Here is a 20,679-nt window from a genome sequence, read left to right on the forward strand (position 1 = left end):
ATTTTACCCAGTGTCCTTAGCTAAAGACAACATGGATCATGATCAGGTACATAATATTTGGCATATACTTTAAGTTAATTTTAACTCAAGTGGAGGAAAAAATTGTAATATGCCTAATTTTTTTTGTAGATTTTTTCCCATTATTAATCTTTTGGACATTACACTTAATAGACCTTAGGAACTGGTTTTCTTAGCAAGTCATCATTGATATGTATAAAGCTGTAACACCTGTTTGCTAGATGCATCTGAATTCCAGAATGTGTCTTTCAGTCATTTAATTTTAATGCAATTTCTCGGAGGGCTCAGGATAGCTTGGAGAGAATTCTAGTTCAAATCTCTACAATTCCTCTGGCACCGAAACTGAAATGGCCAAAAGATGACCCAGAAATAAATACAATACTTCCGGCTGGCCATTGGCTCAGTGAGGTAAGTTTTATACTTGGTCAGCTCTGCCGAAAGCTGAAGGACTATTTAGTTTGCCTTTCAGAGACCCACTGGTGGCACACCTAAAACTGCCAGCCAGGACACAGCCCTATTGTAAAGATCACATGCAAATTGCTTGTGAACAACCTTCCCCCCACCCCCACCCCTCTTGCAGAAAGGATGTTTAGTAACATTAGTTTAGTGCTGGTGCAGAGCAGATAACAGTGACACCCTGAGCCAAAATCCATTACAATTCATCATCCAGAAATGGAGTGCACTTTAGGCTTGACAGACTACAATATAAAATCCCTATGTGTGTCTGTGTGTGTGTACACTAGATATTAATTACATGCCACTGGCCTGCTGGGTGACTTTGGGAAAGCCACTTCATCTTAGTTTTCCCCATCTGTAAAATTGGAATACCATCACACTACATCAGAGCAAGGTATTATATACAGTAGAAACCTGATTTATTAACAGCTCAGAGCAGTTACTGTCCATTGTGTCTTCTCCTGCACTCTTCTCAAAGAGATGTACCAACATGAAAGTCTAAACACATTCCTGATGTCTTTATTCAGTCTTCTAAACTCACTTTGTCTTTGAAAATAATATTTGTCTGAGTAAGAGTTAATGGATTAGGCGAATGGTATTAAAGTGATGTTGAGTTTGGGGGTGAAGATGGAGTGATTAAATGTAAAACAAAATATAACTCATGGAATTTGAGTTAAAGAATGTTAGTTGGGCATAGACACTACCTGCATCTCCAGACAGCGAACGAACGAACAAACAAACAAAACAAAACCACTCAATTGCTGCCGGACCTACATACAATGGGACGGATAAAGGAGAAAAGTATCACCTTCTGGATTTCTTGCTTTAAACACCTGGTATGTCACGATCTCAACGTTACATGTTCTCATGGTCATATCCAACACATAGTGATTTTTAAACATACCTTTAGAATATCCGACTCGTAATGGTTGCTGTTTAGGATTCCATCTAAACACTTGTCACCAAGATTTATTTCTGTTAAGAAGAGGGGAAATTATCTTTGGTTTGCAATTTCTAAATAAGTTTTTCTTCTGTAACAAAGTTGGATGTTTATGAACACAGTATATGAGTTTATGCAAACACATATTGAAGCATATCATGTAACATCCCAACTTTAGGAACTGATCCAAGATTAGGTACTAAGCAATGTGACTCCTACTACACATTTTAACGGTATAATCTAAACGTTTTTGAAGTGGGTAAGGGTCTTCTCTAACATTTTAAGATCTGGCTCTCACTGTTCTTATGCTGATTTGTATGTTTTTCTCCTTAGTCTGAAATGTTGCAAAATTCTTTTTAATACCCAAGGTGTTATTTATAGTCACAAAAGTAATTTGCTAGCTTGATCTGATATGATGTCAAAGTGTTAAAGCATGTCAAAGCTAAGGATTATACATTTAAAGAGAGTTACATGTATGTGGAACATGACAACATAGATCCCCTCTCTTTTTCTCTGCCATGACTGTGATTGAGCCAAAGCCTAATCTGAACTACGTTGCATTGACATTAAAAAATTAAGCTTGGTAAAATCCAAGTAACCGAGACACTATTGTATGCAAACTGGCTATAGCTGATACAGTGATTCTCCTGCCATACCACAAAATGGTGCTAAGCAGCCAAAACATGCCATCCGAGTGCAGCCCCAATACAAGTGACAGAACGGCTGTAGACAAACTGTGCCTGTGAACACAAAGAAAAGCTACGATCAACCCAAGGCAATCACCACTGTCCGGGTATATTGGTCTTACAAAGCAGCACAATAACCCAAAGCTCATGGGGCTTTACACAAAACACTGTTCCGCTGTACAACTAACCTGACATAAATGGTGGCTATATGAGAAATGTTACAATACCAAAAAAAAAAAAAAAAAAAAAAAAAAAAAAAAAAAAAAAAAAAAAAAGCTAATGCATTTTGCTGTCTCACTATGACAAAGACACAAGTCTTTCCATCCATGCTATAGTTGAAAAATGCTAATATATTTCAAAACAATTTGCATTAATTGTGCTTATAGTAGAGATATAGGAGAAAACAACCGCCCCTCCCCCCCCCACTTAATTAAACCCCACAGAAGCAGGAAGACCCTTTCTTAGTGTAAAAGCACATGATCCGATATAGTCAGAATGTCTTTCAAGTAAGACCTAGGATAAGCAACAAGAATTAAATTTGTTTTTAGGAGAATAAAGTTTACTCACATTGCTGAGGGGCAATATTGGGATTCTGCTCACGCTCTGCTCTTCGGTCTGGCATTGGTTGAAAACAGCAGGTGCATATTACATGACTTCCTTGAGAAGGACAGACATACTCCTGGACAGCTAGATTGAAATAAATAAAATCCCAAAGAATTATAATATAGGACCACAGTACCAATGAGTGTTAGACACACACATCAGCATCCAAAGAGCTGAGGAACTTGACATTTAAGCAATATCACTAAAGTTTTTAGAAGGCTATACGGAAAATAGGGAAACTGGCATTAATGCTTCTAAACAATATACCCTTTTACAATATGAAACAACAAAACTTTTATTCCATACAGAGAAATAGCTTAAGAAGTAAAAGAACCAATTGCTCCTAAACAGTGTATTTTGGGCAACACAGCTGTAAGTTCTCTTTAGTTTTCTGCTTGTACATTTGAGTACATACCTCTCTCTTTACACATATACATGCAGACTCTAGGGTTGACAAATCAAAACCAATGAATGATTTTTTCAATTAGCTTTGAAACAGATGGAGAAAAAGCTTGATGACCTTTTGATACCACTTTGCTTTTGATGAAACCTTCAATTTTATCCACCAGCAGCAAAATCAAGACTGTCAACCCATGAAAAATGGAGACCAATTTCAGATGACCCTCATCAGTTGATGTTCTACAATTTATTCCCCTCCCTGGGGAATCCAGCTAAACTCTAGTAGTTAGTGAATTACTTATTACTCTGACTAGAGTCATCTACACTCACCCTGTATGCACTACAAATCCTGTAAGCTTTTGAACCCACAGCACTGATAACTCCAATATGGAGTGTTGTAAATCTGCTTTTGTAGTAGGGGTTTGCCTTTTGCTGAAATTCACAAAGACACAGATTATTCTATACTCCCACAAAGGTGACAGAAAATGTTCTACTCAGCTATAACGGATAGCTATTTCAAAGACAGAGCACATAGTATTTGTTAAATAAACAGGAAAGGCTTGACTTATCCTCCAATAACCCAGGAAAAATCATCTTCATATCTCAAGACTCTAGGAAAGATGCCAACTTTCACAACTCCCCAAGAAAGTGTCCTTTCCTCATAAGTGACATGTATTTCTTAGTGTCCCAGTACCATGTTAACAATAAGCTTTTCATCACACTGACTTGCAGGAAAGTCGGCAGACGTCGATGGTGCATCTCCCAGTGCTTGCAATCCTCCTGTTTCCCCCTCTTGGCCTGGGCAAGGAAGTGGCTGAATGGAGTGTCGCCGATAACCTGGGCACTGTCTGCACACTATATAAGGCTGACTGAAAGGACAGACACAATCAGGTTACTGGATTTTATATGTATAGTTTCCAGAGTGGATTCAACTAGCTATTTGTTTCCGGTTTTATAAAGGGTTAGCCTAAGCCCAGTCGATAAAATCTGGATAGGGAAGCTTACACGTTCCGCAACATAGAGGAGTGAAGCTAAGTATTGCACTCCTAGTTCCTTTTTATTTTATCCTTTCTAATTTGAAAGGCCACAATTATTTCAGAAGCATTTAAAGTTTTTTAGTTCCAGAAGTGAGTGCAAGTAGCCCTAGATTGTTATTTACACTGAGCCCACAAGTATGCTGGATGGTTTCCAAGACCTACAAATGACACAATGCTTGCCTTGGCTGCCAATCCAAGAAGGCGTAGGATGGAGGAAAAGGAGGACAAAAAGTTACAACAGTATGTGGTGATTTAGGGCCAGATCCACCATTCTGTTGCACTCCATCCCCAAAAGAAACTTGGCTCCCAACCAGCTGGGAATCCTCCTTGTATCTGGGAAACCTTCAGTAAAGTACTCACTGCTCAACATCACCCACTACTGGACCTCTGGTGGAGAGGGAATGCCAGGGGCAGAAGGCAGCATGGCTGGAGCTGTACACTAGTGATCTTGGGCTGCTTTAGCTTGAGCCAAGACCTGGATCAGCTCCCTGCTGCCTCTATAAATAAGCACTTTATCAGTTTTGAGATTATTATCGAGGTTCCAAAACGAACTTGAAAACAAAAATTATTCAAAACTGAACCCTGACAATTTTCATGAAAACTGCCAGAGCTTCAAAATGAGGGATGCAATAAAGATTAAACCCCAGTTTTGCAAATGGCTGTGGCTAACAACAAAGTGCTCTAGCCTGGTTTGAGACTGCCAGCGCTCAGACCCAAAGAAAGCTAAGCCAATGCACATACCTGATATCTGAGGATTCACTATCTACATCCGACAGTTCCAGCAGATCCTCAGAACTTCCTTCTTCATCTGAAAATGACCTTCGCACCTTAGGCTGCAGCATGTCTTGAGTGATTTTGTTTCTAGCATCCATACTACGTACATCCTCTTCATTACGACACTTATCTGCAAAAGAAACACAAACATGAACGTGAAGAAAAAGATAGCTGTAAATCATCAAATCGACTACTCCAGAGCAAAATCATCTCCATCGCCTTGTATTTATGAACATGTGACTACAGTAGTTGTAGCTATGTAATACCACCTAAAATGTTCATGTATCTGACATTTTATAAACTCACAAGCGTAAGACTGAAGCCCGTAATTCATAATTCTAGTTCCAGCTCTACCAGTGGCAGTGTATGACCTTGGGTAAGTCAGTTAGGATGAAATTTGCAGGAGTGGGTGCTTAAAGTTCACAGCACCCTTAACATTTGTTAAGTGCCTTCAGGTCTAGTATTATAAAAAGGTTCCTGTAATAAACTGCTTTCTTTTTCTCTTATGGCAACATGAGAGCAACAGGCAAAATAGTAAGATAAGCAAAGAAGGTTTTATGGATAAAGATCTTTTTCTCTGTTTATACACCTATTTCACACTTAATATCTGAAACATGCTGTATATGTAAGTATATTAAATACAATTCCAACTTGCCTGGATGCTGGATTAAATAGGCTTCAACCAAGTTATTCAGTATATGGTTCTTACAGATACGTTCAACTGGACAACGGCAAGTTGGACAGAGAGAAGACCGTTCCATCCACCCTGAGTAACAGGCAGCACAGAAGGTGTGCATGCAGGGCTGCAAGCTGGAAACACAAACATGTTTACATCACAGGGACAATGAGAAATCCCAAGACTCAAAACAGGCCTTTTACATAAGCTTTAAAAACAAAAGTATTTTAAAAAGCATGGTCCTTTGATATCTGTTTAGATAATCAAGAAATACCATAAAGAACTTTACATAACTGTTTGTATGAAAGTCTGTTTTTCCATTAGTATTTCTACAGTGAAGATCTGTTTCACAAGGGCCCAGTACTACATAGGAGATTTGAATTGGTGACCACATTTCCGTTACCAATCAGCTGACAGATGTTTAGCAGTCTATTGGAAATTAGTGGATAATCTCAGGATTTAGTAGATTGTAGAAAGCTTGTCTACAATATAAAATAACCCACATTCACAATTAGCGTCGTATTATTGTAAGTCTTGTCAGAGTCCAAGGATTTAATATAGACTGGAGCTGGAATCACTCTACTCTCTTCATCCACACTTCGCAGACTGCTGTGCTATTAATTTAGCACCTTTGATTACTGAAGGACACTTCTTCATTTTTTAAATTAACTTTGATAATTGTTCAATTACTTTTAAAACAAGTCCCCTATAATTTTGAGCCTTTTCCAAATATATGCTGGACGCAAAGATGCTCACCTTTCCCATATCGAGATGGGAAAAAATCCATTAAAATCATACACTTCAACTGGCATCTCATGTTCAGTCTGATCTGCTTTTCTGGCTAAGATACCTGATCAACCCCACTTCACTTCAGTCTAGTGGGAGAAAGCTGGATAGTAGAGTTTTCCCATCAGAAAATGGTAATGTTGATTAAAGAAGAGTCAAAGCCTTCCTTAACCAGCCACTGGCCAAGTGAACTAGAATTCATCATGAGATTTGCTATACCAGATTGACTCAACGGTCCTTTAAATCCTGTATCATGCCTCTGACTGTGGTCTCTGCCCAAGGCTTTTTCGGATGGTGAACACTCTACCATTTAAGCTTCTTTGAAAGTCCCAGTCTAAAGCAGCTAGCTAGTTGTCCAATACTGTACGGTGGGGGAAGTGTACATGTTGAAACCCTGGTATATACACTGCATAAAAAGAGAAAATCTTATGAACTCTCAAGAGAGACTAGTACTTTACAAAAGACAAACAAATCCCCACTACCCAAACAGCAGTTATTGTGTTCTCTGTATTAAGTCTCATTTAATTACAGAAGCTTCTTTTTAAACTAAAGGTACCTGACACAGTCATGCAACAATTCCTGGCAGATAATGCAAGTGAGTGTTTCTTCCATTTTGTCTGGTTTCACATTTGTTGTTTTTGCACCTTCAAATCCAGCTTTAATTATACATTGACTTGGAGCGGTCATCTGAAGAGATGGACTAGCATTCTCATCTGCAGAGAAGACATGTCTCAGTGTTATAACAATACATGAAATTGGACCATGGGTGTCAGAGCCTTCCTATTTAATGTTACTCAATTAAAAGCCAAAAAGCTAAGCATTATGATTCGTATCTGCTTCCATCACTAGTGTTGTCACAAAGCTGATGTCCTTGCTTTGCAGACTGATCTCTGCACAGTATTACAGTCACAGCCGTTACTTTCACTGAGCCAGCAACAGAATAGCAGAAAGCCTGGAGCAGGTCTAAAATTAACAATATTTGATCCCTTTAAAATCATACTTTGTGAAAAGTAAACATATTTGCCCTTATGTAATAGAAGCCTGAGGGCATGTGTTTTTAAAAACCATAGTGTTCTGAATAAGGTACACACCATTTAAACATATCCTTTAAAGCTCTCCTAGGTTATAGGAGTACATTTTGGACTCATTTCACTCCAGTAGAGAAAAAAAGTAATAATAGTCTTAAACTTTCATAAGATATAGTTAGAGTCTTAGATTCTAATCTGGACTGAACCACTAAACTGCCTACTGAGCCCTGGTAAGCCATTTCAGATCCCTGTGTTTCACTTAACCCAAATGGAATTCTGTGAAAAATTAACAAGCCATCCATGTACGTAATTGGAAGCTTCTGATTACATTGCAGAGTGTCAGATTTCTTTCAAATCATTTTAACAAAAGATTAAAATAGAAGGCTACATCGTAGGTCACATAATACGGTAATATACTAGCCTCCTTTTATTTTCTTCTTTGCAGGCTCCAAGTCCTCCTCCTCTTCCCTTTGAGGCTCTGATGTAGAACTTTCATTTCTCTCTTTATCAATGATACTTGAAGTGATAGTGGAAGTTTCACTATTTGCATACAGCTGTCCTTGTTCTTCATGTGATGCTCCAGGACACCTAGGTTCTAGAGTGGGGAAAGCAGGTACAGGAATAAAAATAGAGGACTGTGATCCTGCAAAATGAAAGCACAGATTATTAACAGATATGTACAAAGAGGGAACACTGGAGAAAAACTATGGTATTTCCCATGACACATGCACATCCCAATTCAATCATCATCTGAATGAGAAAAGGCCATGTCAAACAACAAATGTGCTGGCATCATTTGCACGATTATATGGTATATCATCTGTCCTAGTTTTTGCAATATACCAAATTTGGAGGATCTGTAAAGAAACTGGTACAGAATCTGTAAATGCTCCGCATCTAAACAGAAGTGCTTATAATACATTCATAAAAATATGTTCCAGGCCAATACTTAGTAATAAAGATTCAGTCTTGGAGTGATTTTATTTTCTCTCTCTCTCACACACACACGCACCCCTCCCCCCCAGCCCCCACACCTCTTTCCACATATGCAGCCTACCACAGAAGTGGTTGAAGACTCTGTGGGGAGCACAAATAATATGCAGAGTACATCAAGGCTAAGGCACATTTTGAGCAATACTTTGGAAGGAGCCAGTATGAGCAGGCAGAGCCAGACTTGCAATCGGATGCTGCAGTATTTGAAGCGTTTAGCAATTTGGAGATGGAGTGAGGTCATGAGACAGACTGCACAGAAGGTGCACAGAAGATTGAGGATAAACTGAAGGTCAGGAGGCAGCCTGCAGTGATCATGTAATTTGGTAAATTGGAATGACAGCATGAGAGTGGATTTTCACTTGGTTAAACTGGGTGGCAGGTGGGTAGCTGGAAAGGATCCCCAGAGGAACTGGGGATCGCTTCTGGGAACATCATTTACATTTTCTAAATAATTGTCTTTTGTTCTATTTGTCAGATTAAATGATCAGTGTGGTCCCTTCTAACCTTAAAAAAATCTCTGAATGGGAAAAAGTGGACTGGTAAATGGCAGCAGCAACGGTGAGGATTAGAATGGTTCCTCCGTGAGCAACTGCATGCGTGCAAATATTCAGTTGTAGTTAGCTTTGTGATGTGATCTGTAAAGTTTCAGTAAGTTTACACTCCAGCTTGATGAGGAGAAAAATCCCCAACAGCTGCATCTAAGTTCCAAGATGGTGAGTGTTGCAAAATTAAAACACTTAAAGATTGAAATGCATCTTCTGTGTCCTTGAATACACACAATTCTCAATTGCCTCTCCGAGCCACTAGGACTAAGCCTATGATTTTCTTATGGAACAAGTTATTAAACTAACTACCGATCAGGTGCTTTGACTTGAACTTTTGCAGGGATTTTGATCATTATCATTCTATCCTCTACAGTAAGAGATTAGTTTCTTAGGATTCAACAGAAGAGTCAATTTCTGAGGCACCAACCTTACAAACACTACACACAACACCTTACCAGATGTTGAAGGATTATCCTGCTCAGCAGATGCCCGCTCGATAAGAGAGGTAGAAGAAGCATTAAAGAGGTTAGATGTAGAAGTAGATGGCTGTGGTTCCTCATAGCAAGACTGAGTGGCTGGCAGTGATGAGGTAATTTGGGTTCCATCATCACTTCTTCCTATATGTGAGGTATCTTTGGTCAGATGGCACGTATTTTCTACATTAGCTTCTGTAACAGAAAAGGGAATGGAAAGAACATCTCTCTGATAGGCAACCTCAAAAGGTCATGGCTTCAACAGAGTCAATTAACAGGATTTGAAGGAATCAAGCTCTCTCAAAATGGTTACAATTAGTCACAACCACTCATTTCCCTTTCTTTAGGCTTGAACTAATAGTTTTACTTACCTACTGGTTCTTGAGTTACATCTTGTTTTGCACTGAAGGATTCATAGAGATAAGCAACATCTGAAAGGAGAGAAAATGGCATAAATTTTATTATAATTTTAAAAGTGTTTTTATTTCTCTCCTTCTTACTCTCACCAACTCCTACCCATAGGTGGCTGCTTCTCATACGTTTCCTACAATGGAGAGGGCAAACAAGAGATTGCTGTTATAGCCAATGTTAATGCTGCTACTTAGGAGGTAATTAGGAACAGAACAGTTAGATCTATTCTTCTCAGACCAAACTGAATGGCTTTGTCTGAAATTTAGCTTGTGCCAACCATAGAAATTGAGGCTTAAACACTTCCTAACTATAAATTCTGCTGTGTGTCAAGATATGCTGTGACGACTCTTACTAATAAAACTGTACTGGATGTTCTCTCCAGAAGGCTGAGACGTGAGCTCTAACTATTCGTAAATTCAATTTTTTATATAATTTTCCTTAGATTTTATTGTAAAAAGTTTAAAGTTAACAATCAAATTCCATATAACATTTTAAGCCACTACCCAAATGCTATTCACCGGCTAACCCAAAACCTACTTACAAAGGAAATCAGAGCAAATTCTTTTCTTCTTCAGCCTATGGGAACCCTCCAGCTTCCTAACAGAACCCCAGAGGTCCCATTGTGTTCCCCTTGCTTTTTATCCTCAACCATTTAGGTCCTTCCAACACCCTCTAAATCTGCACTGTGATCAATATTACTAGCAAAGAACTATGCAGGATTTTTTTAGTCTGCTTCAGAATTGCTTAAATACGACAACTATACATGCCAAAGCTAAGCTCACTCTCAGTCCTTCAAGGCACAGGGGATGAAAAAAAAAAAAAAAAAAATCAGGACTCAGAACTAACTGAATGATCGATACTAAGGCACTAAGCAGCCCTGTTCAAATATATTTTAACTAAAAGAAAATTAATACCTCAGAACATTTCAATCTATCTTGGAACAACTGGGTAAATGAATTCCTCAACTACTACTACAGTGAAATCCCCAAAAGAGGATCAACAAAAGAGATAGTGGATATAGAGATATAGATTTAGAGTGTGTGCGCATGTGTCACTGCTTTCCTGTAAAACCGACATCACAAATTGATAAATCCAGAGTCTAAAAACTGATGATGAGGTTACAAAGGGGAATTCAGGTTTCAACAGTTATATGCATCTAAAATAAATTGTGGACAAACAACTTATAAATTTTCCTGTCGTGGCATAGTTGCAAACAAAAATTCTAAGACATCTATACTTTTACACTTTAGACAAGTCTAAGGCACCAAATTCATCTGGGGCTTAAGTTTTATCTGGGGTTTTAATACCACACCCATCACAGTAGCAGCCATCACTTCATAATAATTCCTGAGCATATGACAGTGTAATAACTTGTTACACTCCCAATCTGCCCACTATAAAATTTCATTTCAGGGATTAACATTCCTGTTTTGGACACAGTAGCTAGAATTTAGTATTTAAAATACCTATACCTTTCATCTATTATAAAGGAAACCTCTGAAAACTGAACATTTTCTACTAAAGTAACAAATGCTAAATACTTTATAACCAATTTCATGGCACTGGGTTGGGCCCAGGAGACCCGGCTTCTATTTCTGGCTTTGCCAATGACATACTGCATGACCTTTGGCTTGTCTCTCCACCTCTCTATGCCTCCAAGCCTTCATCTTTCTTGTCGAATTAGACTAAGTTTTGTAGGGCAGAGGCTATTTTCTACTATGTGTTTATAGAGTATCTAGCAAAATGAGGCCCCAATTTCAAACATGGGCTATAGGCTCTACCATAATACAAATAATAGAAGATGATGATGATGATGATGATGATGATGATGACGACGACGACGACGACGACGACAACTAGAGAAGGCCCACAACATCATGAAAAAATGTGGTTTTAATATTAAAAAGTTACTAGATCTAGCATTCACTGAGTAGCTCTATTCTCACCATCTGATATTCCATTGTGTCCCTTATGACTAGCCAATGCCATTTAAAAAAAAAAAAAAAAAAAAAAAAAAAAAGGATTTCCGCTTACTGTTTTCTGGCTCATTCTTCCTGTAAACAACATAGATCACATCCCCAGTCTGCAAAGGGTATGTCTGCTTCTTAACCACTTTCAGTTTATTAATTACTGTTCCATTAGTGCTGCAAAGAGAAAGACAGTTATTTAGCCCAAATGCTTTCATAATTATCCCGGGGGTTGATTGGGAGAGGAAGAAGGTGTTGGGGAGAGATATTAGCAGAGAAAATTGCTGGTACTCAAAAAAAAAAAAAAAAAAAGTAGCCAAGATTAAGAAAAGCCAGATAACTGAATGGGAAAAATCTGCCCTGCGGGGCTGTTCTGCAGAGTCGCCGAGGACTTTATTGCTAGTTTGCAGCTCCTGGGAAGGAAACATGTGGCTAATAGATAGACAATGATCCCTTACATTTGGGGAATGGCTCAAAATAATTAGAGAATTGCTCCCTACGGAATGAGCTACAGCGAAGATAAACGGAAGACAGAAGGGAACAGAAGTAGTAGAACATCTCAGCCGTCTATCTGAAAGTGCTAAATTGTAGCATTGGGATTAACATTGATAGGAAGGACTCTCTTTTAAACTGTTTATGGGGGTGGAAGAACCCGTTTTCTGTACAACCAGGGACCGCATGCTGGCCTTTCTTTCCTTCCTCCTCCTCCTCTCAGATGCTGAAAGTTTTAAGTGCCAAAGGTTGAAGATGGGAAATGATTCTGGTTATTAGTGACTCTAGTCAGTTATTTTATTCTTATTCGAGTTAGAAAATGAATTGCTGGAATGATTTTTTTATTTTTTTTTTTTAATTATTTTTTTTTTAAGGTCTATAAGTTTTCAACATCCACTCTTGAGCTACTACCTATGGCTTACTGACAGAAGGAAGAAAAGAAGGAAGTATCTATTTTTCCAATGATGTTTACCTCAACTGTTTCGGGTTGCTAACTTTCCAGGCGCACAAAACCAAACACCCTTGCCCTGCCCCTTCTCTGAGGCCCTACTCCGCTCACTCCATCCCCCTCCCTCCGTCGCTCGCTCTCCCCCATCCTCACTCACTCATTTTCACCTTTTTGACCGGGTGTTGGTGGAAACTGGACACCTGGCAACCCTAAGAAAGTTAATAGGGGGAAAGAACATGTACATGCACTTAAATGGAATTAAAAGCCAAGCTAGATGGAATCATTTTGAAGTGGAAACAACCTAAAAAACAAAAACAAAAACTTATCTGAAGACTTAAATTTGGAAACATATCAGTGCACGGTACCACCAGCTACTGACTAAATATCTGATTATATCTATCTTCACTCATTCTTTTTGCAATGTACCACTTCATACAGTTGCTGTAAGTGTTTTAAAATCAAGTCAAATTACACTGAAATTAGTAATTTCAGCTCTGTTGCAATATGAGCGTTTTTTAAATGCCTCACAGAGCTAAAGGAGTTCAGATTTCTGCCATCCAAGAACCTCAGCAACTAATACCATATGTATAAAGATGCCCAAAGAACACTGGGGCTTTTTTGTTGTTGTCTATGCCAACCTTTGGTACTATACATTTTTACTGCCATCTTGTGGATGAATTTAGTTACTCACCCAGACCACAGCCCAGATATTCCCAAACGTACCATAGTTAATTTTCCACCACGAAATAGAAACTATCTAGAAACAAATCCCATCCTTCTCTTCTCATTATTTATCCTTTTAAACAAAAATGGCTCAGAAGAAAGGCCTTCAGTAAGCTATTTACACAAGAAGAGAAAGTAAAGAGACTGTTAAATATCCAGAAAGATTGACAGTAGGAAGTCAGAAGCACTGCTAGGAGAAATCACTTTTGAGGTGGCACTAAGTGATTTCTCAGTCAAGAAATATATTGCTTCCCCCTCATCAGATGTACTTTTACATTGTACATGGATAAGTCAACCAACACAGCGCAAACGGCAAGAAATGTTGTTTTGAAGGTCCCCTGCAGAGGGGAGGAAAAACGTTGGACTTGTTTCCTTCTTTGCTCCTTTATTAAAAAGTTTTTTTTAAAAAGGAGGGTAGAAAATTTAAATTAATATTTTCTCCTTGTCTTTTTACATTAGAAATACAGCTCCTGCTAAGGCTGGAAGACTCTATGATGACCAGAGAAACAGCAAAGTGCATCACCAAAGTCAAGAGAATGAAAGTTGAGCAATTAGGAGGGGAAGGGAATTTTAGTCAAACTGTTAAAAAGAACATTTTTGATTTGTTATTTACCTATGTTAAATGACAAAAATATTTTGAATCAAGGAAACTATTGTTAAAGATTGAAGAAATTTTAGTCAGTTTTTTTAATCTCCTTCAATCAAGTATTATTGCTCACAATGACCACCGAGATCTGCTGGAGGTCTGCCAGCAAAACTCCAGAAAAAACAAACAAATACAAAAAACCCAAACCATTTGGATCTTCTTCATAATAGTAAAACAGCAACAACAAAAAAAGGGAGGGAAATGCCCAATTTTTAAAGAAACCTTTACAAGTCTCCTTTAAGTAATGCAGAAGAATTTTCAGGGATTATTTTATACAATGAAACAATTGCACTAATTTGGATTACAGTTATATCATAGGCTGGCTATTCATGCAAAGTATCAAAGGGAACAACTCTGCTTGCAACATTACCCATCTGGACAAGTTTCAACAGAAGGACACAACCACTACTCTAATGAAATAAGAGTCATATCTGAGTGTTTAATCAGTGGTCTATGTACGCGATGATGCAAAAACCACAGACACAGTCTCAAGTCTTGTTTTGAAGTGTACATAAATATCAGGTGGAGGGAAAAAAAACAGCTCAATCTGACAAAATAAAGAATATCTCTTAGCGATCTTCAGAAGGTTTCTGGACCCAAGATTTATTGCCATAATGAGGGCAAATCTATGAACTTATAAAACCCTTTGTATTGAAATTTTTTTAAGTACCTTTAACATAAGTATTAAGCAGTTACTGCCAAATCCCAAAATGGGCATACGGAACTTTAATGTGTTTTAGTTAAACGCTTATTAGAAAGATGTGCACTATTGGATATCAAACAGTGAAGTTTGCTACTGGGAGGAAAAAACATGCCAAAACTACTGCCAAATCAACACCAAAGCTTGAATCCCACACACATTTTCATGCAGGTGGATCTCTGTGCTCCTGCAGACTCCCATTGACGCGAACAAAGCTCTGACTACACCAGTCGTTTGGAGAACCAGGGCCCAAATCATCATCCTTAACAAAGCCAAATGAGGAAATCAGTAGGGCAGCAGATGAGCAATCTTTGGTCAAAGTTTCTCCCTCTCCAGCTTCCCACAGATTCACTTGTTTAATAGAAGGGGGGAGGGGGAAAAAATCACATCACTCAAAGAAAAGCACCCAAGTTTTTGCTAAGCACTAAAGAAAACTGAATGTGTTCAAAATTAGATCTTAGCCAATAATATAGGAAATTGTCACATTATTTTGTGTGTCATATCAAGTTTCAGGGCTCTAACCAGAGAAGTCTAACACTTTGTGGAGTGTCTGGCTATCACAAAATGGATTTTTTACATACAAACATCAAAAATGGCTAAATTTATGTATTTATCAGGCATTTCAAATCATTGCACTGCAAGTGAAGAGAAAGTCTAATATGTCCCAAGTCCAACAGACATTCCTTGTGATTCAGTTAAACCAATGCCAACCAGCTGTGTTGTTTTGGAGTGAGAGGAGAAGGAAACTCTGCTATCAGATGAAATGTAAATCCAGGTGATAAAAGATCCCACAACACTTTTCTTAAATCTAGAAATATAAATCTCTGTATCCTGACCCAATTCCCATTTGGGTAGGGCATAGCGGTGCAAGTTATCCCATACGATTCCGTCAATGTACCTCTTGGCTCTGGAAGGCCAATTCAAAAGTTAAGAGTGTAGTTTGCCTATTTAATGCAGGCACACACACAAAAACTGCCCAATGGAGGACAGGGAAAGGCCCTTCAAAAGTCTACCTCAATCTCATGAGCTGCATTTGAATTTTTGTTTTTAAGAAAGAATTAATTGCTTTTCCCTGGGACAAACCAACTGTTCCGTGAATGAAACTGATTAATCTAATACAGTATTGTTTCTTCTAGTAAACACTAAGGGCTTGTCTACACCAGCAATTTACAGCGCTGCAACTTTCTCGCTCAGGGGTGTGAACCCTCCCTGCCCCGAACGCAGCAAGTTTCAGTGCTGTAAAGTGCTAATGTAAACGGTGCACCAGTGCTGAGAGCCACGCCCCTCGTGGAGGTGGTTTTTTTAGAGCGCTGAGAGAGCTCTCTCCCAGTGCTGTGCCACGACCACACAAGCCATGTTGAAGGGCTGCCACAGCAGCACTTTAGCATTGCCAGTGTAGACTAGCCAAGGCACTTTCTGGATGGAAAAAGCTTAGATATACAACTTCTTACGGCCAGTTTGACTCTGTATAGATCAGCTGATATTGACAACAGGCCTTGAATATCAGAGGTCTCAGACAAATTCTGAGAGAGGAGAAGCTTAATCTTATACAAGAGTAAGGCAGTCAGGACTGTCTTCCTATTCCATGTGTGTTTACAGTGCTTTAAGTCAACTCTCACCCATGCACAGACAGAATATATAAAAGGCCTTTTTCCTTTTTGTCAGGAATGTGAAAATATAAGATGCCATGATCTCAGTTGTGGAACAGAGGCATTACTTTGGGTTGCAACCTTTCAGTGGGGCTAACAGTGCATCTAGCTCTACCCTTCCACAAACTACATTCTTGCAATGTTGACAGCAAAGTTTTGTTTAGTTCAGTAGTTAGATACTCTCTTCTACTGGCTGCCCTTTTTGTTAGCTAGCCACCTGAGCTCTCCTACTCCATGAGTGTCTGGAGAGGAGGGGGTGTGCATGTGTGTGCGCGCGATCAGACACGTGAGTTGAGTGGTCAGAGGGAATGTATATTATAGCAGGAGATGGACAGGAAGAGAAGACTTAGGCTTTGTCTACACTAGCACTTTTGTCAGCAAAACTTTTGTCAGTCGGGGTGTGAAAAAAACGACCCCTTGAGCAACATAAGTTTCACCTACAAAGCATCTCTACGGGCCGCGCTATGTCAGTGGGAGGCACTCCCCTGCCGACATAGCTACCGCCACTTCTTGAGGGTGACTTAATTATGCTGGTGGGAGAGCTCTCGCCTGTTCGCATAGAGCAGCTACACAGGAGACCTTCTAGTGGTGCAGCTATACGGTCCATAGTGTAGACATAGCCTTAGAAAGCAAAGATAAATGTTGTGGTTGAGATGGGGTGACCCACTTCAAATTCCTGCTTGAGAATTCCATTCACACGTTGGTAAACTTGACTGTAGCTCCCGCACAGTCAGGTCTGTTCATTCAGGGTTTGGTCATTCCACTCCGCACTTTGCATTGATCTAGGTTAATTCTTCCAGCACAGCAGGAAGCACTCTTTTGAAGGGAACTCCTTTGGAACTGTCAGGGTCTATTTTTTGTGTTTTCAACCTTGTCAAGTGTGGGACAGCTGAACGGCTGGATGAAGTCCCTAAGCCCTTTATTAGGCAGACAGATTACAGTTGCTCATGATACTTCGTGTTAAACTGGAAGCATAGCACTCTACTCTGCAGCTTCTGCTAGTTCAAGACTTTTCCCTACACACAAAGATAAATGTGTTTCCTGCCTTATAAAAAGAAAAAATACGTGGCCTAAATCAATATCAGAAGTAAGTTTCTGGCCCCAGAAAGAATCCCACTTGCAACATCATATCTATCAACTCTGATCAAGAGAATGAGGAGGGAGTGGATAAGTAAGGGCATGTCTTCACTAGCGTGAAAGCGCTTTAACATGGCTGTGCAGTAGTGGCAAAAAACTGTAGCTGTAAAACAAAAACCAACAACAAACCACCCCCACGAGGGGAGTAGCTACCAGAGGTGGGAATGTGGCTCCCAGTGCTGGTGCACTGTCTACACAACCACTTCACAGTGCTGAAACTTGCAGCCCTCAGGGGTGTGTTTTTTCACACCCCTGAGCGAGAAAGTTTCAGCACTGTAAAGTGGCAGTGTAGACAAGGCCTTATTTAAATTTTGCCAAAGGAAACTGCTGACTAGACCCCCATAATCCTGTAACAGGCAAGAAAGATTATACATCCCAGCTAACTTAAACAATGCCCCAATAACTCTGTGGGTGAAACCACTAAATCACTTCATTCTACAGTAGTGATTAGAAAATGAAACTAGTTAAAAACATCCTATCACCTGTGGGTGAACGCTTTTCACAAAGCGATCACTCTATATCTGACCTATCAGTCCTCCTCCTCAAAGGAAACCTGCACAACAACACTTTCAAAAGACAAGCCTGGGAGCTTAAATGTATTATTCTGCTAGACACTAAAAATCATGGACTGAACAGAGAGACTGGATTTATGGCTCATTACAACAAACTGTAAAGCACTAACCCCCTCTTTTTGTTCTCAGAGTAGCAGCCGTGTTAGTCTGTATTCGCAAAAAGAAAAAGGAGTACTTGTGGCACCTTAGAGACTAACAAATTTATTAGAGCATAAGCTTTCGTGAGCTACAGCTCACTTCATCGGATGCATTTGGTGGAAAAAACAGAGGGGAGATTGATATACACACACAATCTCCCCTCTGTTTTTTCAACCAAATGCATCCGATGAAGTGAGCTGTAGCTCACGAAAGCTTATGCTCTAATAAATTTGTTAGTCTCTAAGGTGGCACAAGTACTCCTTTTCTTTTTGTTCTATGACTATAGAGGTGTCAATGGGCCATTCTACCTTGAACAGTCCCTTACAGTATGTGCTAATTATTTATGCTAAACAATCTGTTCCACCTTGCATTTAACTGTGATGCTGAGAGTACCTTTCCCAAACCTGAAGCGCTCTGTGTATCTCAAAACTTGTCTCTCTCACCAACAGAAGTTGGTCCAATTAAAGATATTGCCCCATCCATTTTGTCTCTCTAATATCCTGGGACTGACATAGCTAGGACACTGCATAAGCTCTCACCAGCATTCTTGTAACCCAGCAGGAAATAACCCTTCCCAGAAGAGCAAGTTTGTTGGCCCTGATCCCGCAAAAACTTCTGTGCTGAACTTTATGCACTATGGTGAAGTCAATAGAACTACATTAGGACTGCTCATGGTGAGCTAAGGACATGGCTACACTGGGAACTTCAAAGCACTGTCACGGGAACACTCCCACGTCAGCACTTTGAAGTGCAAGTGTGGTCGCGCGCAAGCGCTGGGAGGCTCCTGGTAATCCACCTCCATGAGGGGACAAACGGCTCCCAGCGCTCAGAGCCAGTCTACTCTAGTGCTTTAAAGCGCTCAGACTTGCTGCACTCAGGGGGGTGATTTTTCACACCCCAGAGCCAGCAAGTTAGACCACTATAAAATGTAAGTGAAGACAAGCCCTAAATTAAGCACATAAAGGCCCTAATCCTGGAAAGATTCATGTAAGCATTATATCACTACATAATAACTCCCTGAAATACTGATTAGAGGAAAGAACTAAAAAAAAAAAACAAAAAAAAAACCTTCTGATAACAAATGACTAATAGCAACATCCACAGCTACAATGTTGTATTGAGCAATTTCAATTATTTAATTAAGTTTAATGATTTATAATGTTACTTATTAGGCCCCCCCTCTCCTCTCCACCTGAAGTGCTTGAGGTGACAAAATAATTTCAAAATATAATACAATAGGCATAAGTATTTATACGGTGCTCATTACCATAGATCCAAAAGGGAGCTCAAGCTATAAATAAAGCCAAAATCAAGACAACCCTTCAAGCCCCAAAGTTCCTTTGAAATACTAGCTACCTTCAGAGATATTTTAAACACCAAAAGGAATAACAAATACGAATCTCTATTCATATCCATTGCACGTTTTTGAGATTGTCAGTACAAATGTATTCCCCCCCGCCCCGAGAAGCTTGGGATGGAGGGAGGGAAGAGAGATAGTATAAGGAATGAGTGTGCCATATACTAATTCACCATGAACAGTTTTTAAAAACTCCTAAAGTCACTGATAATTTTTTTCACAAATGCTATAATTGTAATCACATAATAAGACACACAGTATACAAAACTACCAGGCACTCCCCACCATCAGTCTGTTTTTCATCCAGTAAGCTAGGTATTCCATATGGGGGAGAGAGAGGGGATGAGTTGTAGGGATTGTTGGAAAAAATTAACACCTAAAAATTAGAGACTTACCAACTACTCTCTGATATGTACAGCTGGCTCCTTTCATGAGCACTAAACAGAATTTTACTCTGGCAATCAATAATAAAAGTTTAAAGTAGGGCTAACCTGGTATCCTCCAATGATACTTGTCCAGATTCTTCATCCACTGTAATCTTACAGTGATCTCCAGACACCAGTTTGTTGCCAGGAAATGACAAGTCACAACCTTAAAAAGAAAATGTTTATGATCAATATGTTTATAAATATCCCATGAGTATTTACATAGGCAGATCCCATCACAGAGACTGATCAGTCCACTTAAAACTCTTCTTTTAAAAACAAGATTTTCTTATATGTGTTAGCATCATCTTTAGATTATTAAAGACAAAGAAAATTTAAAATCCAGCACAGTTCACTGCCATTAGCCAGGAGTATTAAGGGGAAGGTTAGTAATGATTTGGGGGGTGATGGGAACCTTCACCATTTTGACACTACCTTAATCCCTCCTTCCCAGCCATATTCAAGGCTCCACAGATAAGACACCATTCCATCTTGCAACAACCCTTCCCTTGTAAGAGGGGCCATAACTAAGGAACATGATTCATATCCTCCCATTCATAGCCCGGCTCTGGATTACATCCCAGCACATTCAATCCTCTC

At 39.3% G+C, this 20,679-nt stretch overlaps 1 protein-coding gene across 7 annotated transcripts in view; it reads right to left on the bottom strand.

Annotated features, from left to right (window-relative positions):
- The window catches only part of CHFR (checkpoint with forkhead and ring finger domains), a 30,523-nt gene that overhangs the window by 7,321 nt on the left and 2,523 nt on the right, over positions 1 to 20,679 (bottom strand). For 4 of the 7 annotated variants that reach the window (XM_038373327.2, XM_038373329.2, XM_038373330.2 and 1 more), the window contains exons 3-14: positions 20,146 to 20,245; positions 11,860 to 11,969; positions 9,786 to 9,845; positions 9,397 to 9,609; positions 7,825 to 7,998; positions 6,932 to 7,088; positions 5,569 to 5,723; positions 4,881 to 5,043; positions 3,829 to 3,971; positions 2,668 to 2,787; positions 2,071 to 2,154; positions 1,379 to 1,449 (exon numbers count right to left, since the gene is read on the bottom strand). In XM_038373327.2, the coding sequence (XP_038229255.1) occupies positions 1,379 to 1,449; positions 2,071 to 2,154; positions 2,668 to 2,787; positions 3,829 to 3,971; positions 4,881 to 5,043; positions 5,569 to 5,723; positions 6,932 to 7,088; positions 7,825 to 7,998; positions 9,397 to 9,609; positions 9,786 to 9,845; positions 11,860 to 11,969; positions 20,146 to 20,245 (1,550 nt within the window). Of the gene's footprint in view, positions 1 to 1,378; positions 1,450 to 2,070; positions 2,155 to 2,667; positions 2,788 to 3,828; positions 3,972 to 4,880; positions 5,044 to 5,568; positions 5,724 to 6,931; positions 7,089 to 7,824; positions 8,047 to 9,396; positions 9,610 to 9,785; positions 9,846 to 11,859; positions 11,970 to 20,145; positions 20,246 to 20,679 lie in introns of all 7 variants that reach the window. The other 3 variants (XM_043497932.1, XM_043497934.1, XM_043497933.1) reach the window with 1 other exon arrangement.

The sequence above is a fragment of the Dermochelys coriacea genome, chromosome 15, assembly GCF_009764565.3.
Source record: "Dermochelys coriacea isolate rDerCor1 chromosome 15, rDerCor1.pri.v4, whole genome shotgun sequence".
In the NCBI taxonomy this organism is placed as follows: domain Eukaryota; kingdom Metazoa; phylum Chordata; order Testudines; family Dermochelyidae; genus Dermochelys; species Dermochelys coriacea.